The 9,854-nt window shown below is 36.1% G+C and overlaps 1 protein-coding gene across 3 annotated transcripts; it reads right to left on the bottom strand.

The window, feature by feature from the left end:
* Positions 1 to 151: 151 nt before the first annotated feature.
* LOC109858855 (cullin-associated NEDD8-dissociated protein 1) lies at positions 152 to 9,812 on the bottom strand. 3 transcript variants are annotated; one of them, XM_020436522.1, is made up of 18 exons: positions 9,553 to 9,812; positions 8,735 to 8,904; positions 8,428 to 8,641; positions 8,037 to 8,329; positions 7,786 to 7,948; positions 7,414 to 7,687; positions 6,821 to 7,327; positions 6,463 to 6,746; positions 6,246 to 6,377; positions 5,992 to 6,160; positions 5,615 to 5,918; positions 5,324 to 5,522; positions 4,988 to 5,245; positions 4,718 to 4,906; positions 4,358 to 4,601; positions 4,029 to 4,175; positions 3,798 to 3,933; positions 152 to 3,552 (listed from the first exon to the last, which is right to left on the bottom strand). In XM_020436522.1, the coding sequence occupies exons 1-17, from the start codon at positions 9,592 to 9,594 to the stop codon at positions 3,800 to 3,802; spliced, it is 3,723 nt and encodes a 1,240-aa protein (XP_020292111.1). In that variant the 5' UTR covers positions 9,595 to 9,812; the 3' UTR covers positions 152 to 3,552; positions 3,798 to 3,799. The 3 variants fall into 3 exon arrangements, with proteins under 3 accessions (XP_020292111.1, XP_020292109.1, XP_020292110.1); XM_020436520.1 differs by having other exon boundaries at positions 153 to 3,555; XM_020436521.1 differs by lacking the exon at positions 152 to 3,552 and having other exon boundaries at positions 3,586 to 3,933.
* Positions 9,813 to 9,854: the final 42 nt, after the last annotated feature.

Raw genomic sequence — 9,854 nt, 5'->3', positions numbered from 1 at the left:
AAGTCGCTTCTTATTGAAATATTTTATCACATTATTTTTTGCAAACTTTAATCGCAAGCGAAACGTATGTAGATGTACAATTACACATCGAGTATTTGGATCACATTTTACGTTATGTAAAAAAAAAAAAAAAAAATTATACGCAGAAAGAATACGCGCCGTAACGGGCGATTTACGCAAATAAGTAAAACAAGACGGTCGTGTATGAGCGGAAAAAAATCACGAGCGGCATGTAAATGACACGTGATGGATCCCCATTCAGATCGTGCAGATTATTGTGAGAAAACGTTGACGATCGAGTGTCAATAGTTTGAGCATACTTTTTTGCAAATGTGATAAATTGTTCGTCGCGGTTTTGCGCGTGCAAATATCTTTCGCAAACGGAGCACGGTAAAAAAAAAAAAATATGTTTCACTAATTTCATCAGAAATTAAAAAGTGACACGTGTGAGTCAAAATTTATTTAAAAAAAAAAAACTAACGCGACAAGTTTCGTAGAAGATGTGACGAATAAATGACTCACAAATATCGATAATTTATCGCCAATTATCATGTTGCATCAGAATGAAAAAAATACATATAGATATATATATATTTTACATTACATCCTAATTTGGCGCGTTGTAAACAAATTCTGATTGTCAATTGATACGAATATTGATTGTATGCGGCGGCTATACACGTTTCTTCTCATATTCATTTCTCTACGTGTAAAATATCTGTCGAGTTGCGTGTTTGCGTGCGACTTTTTGTGATATAACAAGTTATATACAGCAGAGTTTATATAATAAAATAACTTTTAACATACTATAAACAATCTCGCAACAATAAAAGCTTGATGAGTCTGAGAAGAAAGTATAAAAAACATGGTACTATTTTTTAGTTTCAAAATACACACGGGTAGCGCTACGCCGAATTCCCGATTTCAGGTGCCATTGTGTTCTTGAGGTTTAGACGTTTTTCGCGTGAGAGTTGGTGAAGGCTTTTCCGGTGTCAATCATGAGAATTATTGTTAAATTACTCCCGCGGGAGTACAGAGCCGCATTGCCTCGTTCGTTACGCATTACGCAACGTTCCATACACGCGTCGCACATATATTCCGAGATACAAATCTCAGTTTTGATAGCTTTTGGTCGGGGAAATGATGAGAGATCGATGTAACTTGATAATATCCGCGGCATTTTGCTCCGAAAAAGCTTTTTTATCTGCGAATCGCTTGAACTGAGTCACGCCATATACCCATCGCGTGCTAAAATTAATAAAATTCGCACACTCGGTCCTCGACCCGCCGGTAGCGAAATTCACGTTGTTTTTTCTTTCCTTATTGATTTACCCTAAAATATCAAGGCAAAATAAAGTCCGATAGATGCGTCACAAATGAGCGTTTGTTTATGTAGAAAACGTGTCTCTCACATTGTTTACCGGAATAACGGATCTCGCGATAATTTATATCCGTCGCATCCTCTCGCGCGCAACACAACACTCGACAGATTTATATTAATTTTATATGTGGAAAAGAAATATGATAAGAAAAGTGCAACAATTTTACGATAGATCTTTATACGGTTAGTTATCGCGACTGATAACGATAGTTTGTCATTGCTAAACTCGGTCAATGATATTTACTCTGTTGTTTATATTCACTAATTGCTTTTCTATCTGAGAGAAAAAGCAAACAGAGATTCTCAGAGAGATGCTGGAAAACAAGCAATAAATAAATCGCGCGGATGAGAGAATACGTGCACACTTTTAGAACGAGGCAAAAGTGTGTGTGAGATTAACGCACGCCGGCGATGCATAGTTGTTACTCGAGCGTTGCATTGACACTTAACACGCGCGCGCGCGCACGCATAACAATTCGCACCTACGCGCGTTTTACGCCGATCAAACGCGCCTCGCTTTACACGGTAATGGCTCTTTGAAAAGAAAAAAAAATGAGAGAATTAAGTTCGATATATAAATGATAAAAAAAAAAAAAATGCAAATGTTTTCGTGCAACAAGATTCGGACGTACGGTCTCAGTTTTATTTCAAAGGAAAACACATAAAAATATCTGCTTAAAAAAATACAATGCACATATTATACTGCGTGACATATGTTTGTCTTGACTATAACCCTTTATAAGCACAATATTTATATCTTAATTTTTCGTCGCTATATATTTCGTCGCGCACGTAATGTTTTTTACGAACGAAGATGAATGCGGCGACACTCTTTTGGCAGCGTGCCAAAACGTCATATTTATCCGAGAATGACTTAATATTAGACTTAGCGAGATTTATGTGCGCTGTTACGTGTCCGCGCGATCCCTGTCGCCGCTCAAGTTTTACGATTTTATCTACTTCCTTCGTTGACACATACGACCCGCCGAAATTATAAACTAATAAATACGCGCGGGCCGATGAACTTCCTCTCCTTACAAACGCTCTCCCTAAATTCCTTCGTTGTTCGTTTGCATAAATCTATGACTCACTAAAAGACAAATATTACGCCCTAGGAACGAAGGTCTATAGCTCGCACGTTTTTTAGTTTAAGACAAGTTCAGTTCTTGTTCGCACAGCTCAGACGAGCAACACCACCTCTCACCTTAATAAAGCACCTCACAGAGTAGTATCTTGCATATTTTTTTTATCTTATTACGTGCCGCTATCCGGCACGTAACAGCGCGCAAACAAATGTTTCAAATTGGTCTTGTAATATAAGTAATCTACAGTACTTAAAAAAAGAAAAAAGCGAAATTTATGATAATTTACGTAATCAATGATCACTGAACTATTTTCGTAGTGCTTTGTTGTATGTCGCAATTAAAATTTTTGAAGCTTAAAATCGTTCTCCCTCTGTGTGTGTGTGTTAAAGCACACACAGTTGGGAGAAATTTGTCTGAATATTCTGAATACGCGACAATCTGTCAGTTTTTTGACACTGCCAAGCTGCCAGCTGTTGCATAGCGGTGGTGGAGGCTGTCGACCGCAAACGTTTTAGCATGATGGCACCGTCAACGATGGAGAGCAAGTTATTGTCTGCAATTACTATCTATTTATAGTTACACGCGCATTGCTCCAACTCAACAAAGTATCGTTTTCATTGATCGTCTCGACGATCTTTGAATCTTTTTTATATGTATCGCGGATAATAGTGCTCTCTTGCAATTTAAGTGGCTATAGATGTTAATTAATATTTTTCGCTGGCGGCACGCTAATAAAAGACAATCCCGCAAGGAGAAAGCGTGCGCGAGAAGTCTCGTTGATAAATTTATTTCGAGTGCCGGCGATTAAGTGGGTCACGCACACGAGACATTACAAATATGTACATGCATAAATTGTATGAATTGCGCTCTAAACGGCACGCTTTTTTTTTTTTTTTTTTTTGCGTTTCAGAGATGACAAGCGATTTTATTTTTCATCTGCGTCCTGAGATCGTCGTTTTCCCTCGCGTTGTTTTTTTTTTTTTCTTTTTCTTTTTTTACCAATTCTGTCTTGCGTCAAAATGCAAACAGTCGAGAATGATCGAATTCCGTTTATCGAAATAATTGCATACGCGCACAGAGATTCGTCTACTAAAAACAAAAAGAAAATAATGCATAATATACAATGATAAAATGATTATTGCCGAGAAATTTATTTTAAATTTATACACTGCATGCTACAATAATTCACATATATGCTACGTTCAAGAGTCGAGAGTATATAATAATGAAAAAATAAATGTATAGAAATAAACTATAGAGAGAGTATGATCACGAATGCGCTTGCCCAATATCGATCTATATAAAATACAAAAAAGAATGAAATTAATTACTTTTAGCTTTGATCCATCGCGTTTGTTTCGTTCATGTTGCTGCCGGCGCAGTCCTTTTGTATTATCTCGAAGAGTGGCTGCAGATCTGGCGCGAGCTTAATCTGAGCGACAAATTCGCTCAATGATGGATTTTTATCTGAAATACAAATTATATCGTGTAAATATTAATTAGTCTTGATTAATATAAGTTTTTATTATTTCCATTTCTAGTTCTGCAAGAATTTTGTTTACCTGCATCGGGAATAGTCAATAATGCCGCAACAGCTCTTAGAGCGGAACGCTTTAATTCATCTTGCTTCTCATATTCTTGTTTCACCGAGTTTGCCTTTACTTTCATGGTGCAAGTATTCTTCAGTGGTTCGACCAATCTCTCCAACCCTGCAATAATAAATGTAATAAACATTTAAGGACTAAAATTTAAGATTAGTGTGTGTGTACATACTAATAAAGTAAATGTAATTAAATAAATACATTCCCAATTGTCTAACATACATGAGAACAATTTGAATATCAATATCGGTATAAACAATTGTAATATGTGAATCGTGAGCAATACTCACTTTGCAAAACTGCGGTTGGACACAATTGCGCGAGTCGCGCTGTCATAAGGTAGGTTAACATCTTGATGTCATAATGATCTCGGAGACCGCTTTCTACGTGATTTAGAAACTCGAAAACATCCAGTCTGTCGAGACACGAATCCAACAAGGTGTACATGCATTCAAACGCAGCCTTACGAAGATCTAATCCGTCGTCCACTGTGTGTTTGAACGGACCCATCTCAACTTCCCTTATCAGCTCTTTCTGAATAAAGCCGAACATTTATTATATTATTGTAGAGCTCTATAGACAATATGGACGTGCGATTTTATTCTGATTCAGACTCGGCTCCGTTTAATTCAGATTTAAATACAGCTAACCTTAATTTTGGTTTCCGCGTAAAGATGCGGCAACACTACGTCTAATAGATCTCTTATCAGCATAGGTTTATTGTGCGCTGCGGAATTAAATGCAACCAACGCTACTCTCCGCACGTTAAGATCAGAATCCTCTAAAGCGACCAAGAAGTTACCTATACATTGTTTCAACATAGGATCGATTGGTTGTGGCTGCAATAAATAATTTATATAATCGTTAAATGCGTCATCAGACACTTGTAATGCATTGTTATTGCGGTTATCGTAAAATACCTGATCGGAAATCGTGAATTTAACAGCTGTAACTGTTGTTGTTCTCATGAGCGCGGATGACGATTTGAGCGATTCTTGTAATCTCGGCAAAAGAGTGGCAGGATCTATCAGCGTCAACTTCCCGAGACACTCAGCCACAACATTACGAGTACCTTCTTCCGTGCACTCGCAATGCCTATACAAAAGCATCCAAATCGAAGGCACGAAATTTTGCAAGTGCGACACGCCGGATGGACTGGCCGATTGACTCGTGATAATCTTAAGAAAGCAAAGTACTTTAAAAACTAAATTTTAGATTTATATAAATTTTACAATGTGTTTCAAATCGATTTTTACCTCTTTCAACGAATGCAAAAGCAAATATTGACGTTTTGGTTGCGCCTCAATCTCGTTAAGTATAAAAGGCAGATATTCGGGAAGATTTCCAATCGCTATATTTCCCAAGGTGTAACTGGCCGCGGATTTAACCTCTTCCGAGTGTGACGAAAATGAGTTTATAATCGTGTGTTTCAGTGAACTAATTCCACTGAGGTCTCTGTGGAAATAATAAATTTCTTAAACAATGAGTGCCGCATTCTTAGAATTAAAAAGTGACAAATAAATAAATTAAATTTTTTGTTGTCTTACACGTGTCTTCCAATTTCTCCAATAACTAATAAGGCGAAAATATGTGGCGCGGGATCCGTAGGATTTTGAAGATCGTTCTGAAGCATCTGATGCACGATACAATGCGCTTCGTGCGGCCACGGAATTGTCAGTGCGGCAGCGCATTTGGCGAGAGAGTGATAAGCTTGTTTATGAAGTACTTGTTGTGAAGAAGACTGCTTAACCGGTTGTACTAACATGTCGAGAAGTTCGTTATATCCAAGACCAGGCAAATTCGCTTGAACCAGAGCTTGGAAAAACTCAAGCATCGAATTTAATGCAATACCTGTTTAACGGAAAGTCAATGTGAATAAATGTTGTAGACGTATTGAAATTTTTAACGAAACAAAATAATCCACCTTGAAGAAGTGGCGATTTCACCAATACAATTATTTCTGGTAGAATATGATCCGAAACTCTGGTTAAAGCAGCTGGATGCAATTTCGCAATAGTAGTGAGAAGATTCAGCGTTAACTGTGCGATATGCAAGTCTGATTCGTTTAATAACGCAGGTAACTCCATGGTAACCTGATCGCAAATAAATCAAAATTGATTACGTAAATGAAAAACTCATCGGTTGTTAAATATATCAATGTGTGCAATGTTCCATTACTTTGTCAAGAAGATCCGGATACAAAGCTGAACTATAATTGCAGACCAACGTATCTAGCAGAGGTAGGGAAGAAAGTTTTAAAGCTCGTTGATTTTTTCTTAAGAAAGATCCAAGAATAGGTATTGCTTCTTCCTGCAAGGAAAAAAAATGATATCTTGCAGAGAAAAATCACAACATTCCTTAACGAGTAAAAAAAACTCTGTTTCAAAAACTTTACCATGATTGGTTTTAAGTCGACTCTCAACGGAGACGAGGCTATACACGTTAGAGCCTTGACAGTGGTAAGTCTAGTTATCTCGTTGCGCAACCTGTCCAGAAAGATAGGTAGGCATACATGCAATTTATCTGACAGAGTGTCTCCAAAATGCGCAAGAATCTGTCCCATGCAGGCAATGGCTCTTTCCTTTACTTCCTGATCTATATCTGCCGTTCTGAGCCTCATCAGAGTGCAGTGATATATTTCATTGGATAACGAAGTGAAGCCACGATAGAAAGGTTTGTCTGTAATATCACAAAGACGGTTTTTACATTTTACAATTTTTAAAAACTTAAAAATTACATAGAATTGAGCTTACCATGAGGTCTGATAACTTGTACAAGCTGTTGCAATACAAGTAATGCTTCGGCGGCGATCTTGTAGAAGGAATCTCCTACAGCTAATATAATTGGAGGTGCTAAAACGGGCATGTGAACGTGAAACGCTTCTGGCTGATGTGAAACCAATAGTGTGTGCACAAAAGCTAAAGTGTCGATCTTCATGTTGGAAGATGAGTTCTTGTCTCCTAAAGAATATTGTATACCAGGAATCAGTGCTGGGATATGATTAGTTAAAGCACCAGGTAAAACGAGCACCAATTCTTTCAGCAGAGAGAAACAATCTTGTCTCGTCTTGATGCTTTTTTCCTTCATTTGACGATGCACCGCCTTTACTATTAACGGCACTTGTTGTTGTAGCAATGAAATAGGTCCGTCGTCGTCTTCCATTGCGTCAGGATCGAGCGGCACACCAGTAGTTGGTCTAGTTTGTCTCAGCAAAGCGATGTACGCATGGAAGATGTCAGATTTAACATTCTCTTCTCTTTCTGCAAATATAAAAAGTTTTATCAGAACGTTTTACTTAATTATGTTTTTAGATCTAAATAAACTTTTTTTGGATATATATACTTACCTTTAAACCTGGCAATTAATGCAGGTGAAACTACTTTATACAGTTCTGGTAGTAACTCTCTTCTGCTAGATACAACAGCTTCTAGACATTTTGCAGCTGCTCTGCGAACTTTCCAACTCATGTCATCGTCATCGGAATACTCGTCTTCGGCATCCTCTTCTCCGTCTTCTTCCACCTCCATTGCCACACCTTCTCCATCCGAAAAATCGTTGTTGTCGTCATCATAGTTGTAATTTGGATCGTATGTAATATATATTAAGCAAATCTCTATAATCTAAAAAATAAGAAAAAGATTTCATGTTTATATTATGTATAAAATAAATATTTGAAGTAACAAATATATATATATATATATATGCTCAAATTCTATACTTTATTTATGTGTGGTGTAATTTCTTTCGGACATCTATAAACAAAAGATTCAAATGCTTGCAAACAATATTCTCTCAATTCGTCATCGTCTTCGTTACTGTATCGAACGATTAGCGGCATAACACGTTCTATTTGTTCACCAAATCTATGACCCGCTTGTCGGCTGTAATAAATAAAAACAAATTCAAATAAATAATATACTTTGTCTTCTTTATTATTTAGATACGACAAAAAAATCATCAGCTACTAACCAGATAGAAGCAATACACTGGATATAAGTACGTATAATATTCTTTGATGTTTGCTTTTGAAGACCTTCGAGAAGATGATCCAGTAATTGGTTGTATAACTGACTATTGCTGGATGTCAGAAGGTGACTCAGTGCTACTATAGTGCGTTTTCGAACCGCTTGTCGTGGTGAGGACAACTGCGGCAATAATGCTGTCAGAATTGTAGAATGAAATGTAACTAACAGAGCACCGAATCGACACAATAAATCGGCCACAATGTCGAGAGCTTCAAGCTGTACGGATACATCCTCTTGCTGAAAGTGTGTTACATATAAAGATGTATTATTATTGTTGTTGTTGTTATATAGTCGCAAGAGTAACACACTTTGCGCTTCAAAAACATGTAACGTACCTTTTCAATAGCGCTGCTCAATTTTCCTGTAATGCGTCTACAAACATTAGCGACTAGTGCATTACAACCCAAAGGAAGCTCGGAAATAACAGTCTTCAAACCAATGCTCGAGATATCTCGTAACTGTTCCTTGTCTGATACCATGTTACTACATAAAGCATCCACAATTGTTTCCACTTGATAATCCTTTACTTTATTTACTAACGGACCCAAACTAAAAAGTTATAATCATACAAAATATATAATAGACATTTACAAATCTAAAACCTAAATATAACGTTTTCCTTATCTCAACAAAAATATTTACCATTTTACAGCAAGATTCTGTACTTCTCCATTTTTGTCCTCCAATAATTTGAGTAGCATTTTTACAACTTTACGTTCAGAATCATCATCCAATTTTATACTATCTTTTTGTAATTCACTCATCAAATCATTAGTTGCCATAAACCTAAAGTCCTTATCGCTGGATGTCATCTAAAAAAAATCATAAACTATTATAAACAAAAAGAAAATAGATTAAATATTAATTCCTGTATATATTATAAGCTACAGATAATCTTTAGATTTTATGTATATACATTTATTAATTTTATGTATATGTATATATGTATTCGTATGTATAGAGTTCACATACATATGCGATATTCTTATCACTGCGTGATTTAGCGTATAAATTTGTTATATTATCACTACTTATATTGAACGATGCTTTTCATTTAAATATTTAACGATTATAATATAAAGCCGAAGAAAACTTAAATAACAATTGTGAAATTTTACTTTGCAATTTAAGTCAAATGAACAAAGAGAGACAATATCTCTTAAGATGCATCTAATGATCTTTTTGTTATTATCACGTATATGTAAAAAAATTTTAGAAAACATTGTATTTTCTGTACGATTAGAAAAGAAAGATGCAAAATTATTAAAATAAGCGCATACTTTACAGCAAACGAGATTACGTTGAATTAGTAAACTTCAGAAAAAAATACTAAGAGGTTATGTGTCTCAAAAGCAAAGCAAATTGTGATTTGCATTTCGGATGTGTGTTCGAATGATATAATAGAATCACATTTTGATTTTCTGTTAATTGCTATTATTATATATTATATGCTTGATCACCTTCTCCAGCAGGTTTGCTATTTGATATGATACACTAGCCATCGTTGCGGAGCTTCTTTACAGCCGGTTCAACGACAATCAGATCAAGTCCGGTATTCTGCGGCGTGTATTGTAACGCAACTGAAAAAAAGAAAAGAAAAACAAACTGATCCCGGGTGGCACAATACGCGACACCAAATTTGTGAATAGTTGCGCGGATCGCAGAGATCGCAGTAGTACTTTATAAATTCTTTTTCTTTTTGTTTTCTTTCTTTTTTTTTTTTTTTTTTTTTTTTTTTATTACTGGAAATCCAAGAGCGACA

Source organism: Pseudomyrmex gracilis, unplaced genomic scaffold (genome assembly GCF_002006095.1).
Source record: "Pseudomyrmex gracilis isolate BER0280 unplaced genomic scaffold, ASM200609v1 scaffold_228, whole genome shotgun sequence".
Lineage (NCBI taxonomy): Eukaryota > Metazoa > Arthropoda > Insecta > Hymenoptera > Formicidae > Pseudomyrmex > Pseudomyrmex gracilis.
This window is presented reverse-complemented; position numbering and strand designations above follow the sequence as displayed.

What these genes read in the sequence shown, in the direction of transcription:
- LOC109858855 (XM_020436522.1), bottom strand. Translation starts at nt 9,594, where the DNA reads ATGGCTAGTGTATCATATCAAATAGCAAACCTGCTGGAGAAG. An exon ending in TGAGCAGCGCTATTGAAAAG is followed by an intron (nt 8,330 to 8,427) that starts GTACGTTACATG and finishes ACACACTTTCAG; the next exon opens with CAAGAGGATGTATCCGTACA. An exon ending in ACAAGTTATCAGACCTCATG is followed by an intron (nt 6,747 to 6,820) that starts GTAAGCTCAATT and finishes GTGATATTACAG; the next exon opens with ACAAACCTTTCTATCGTGGC.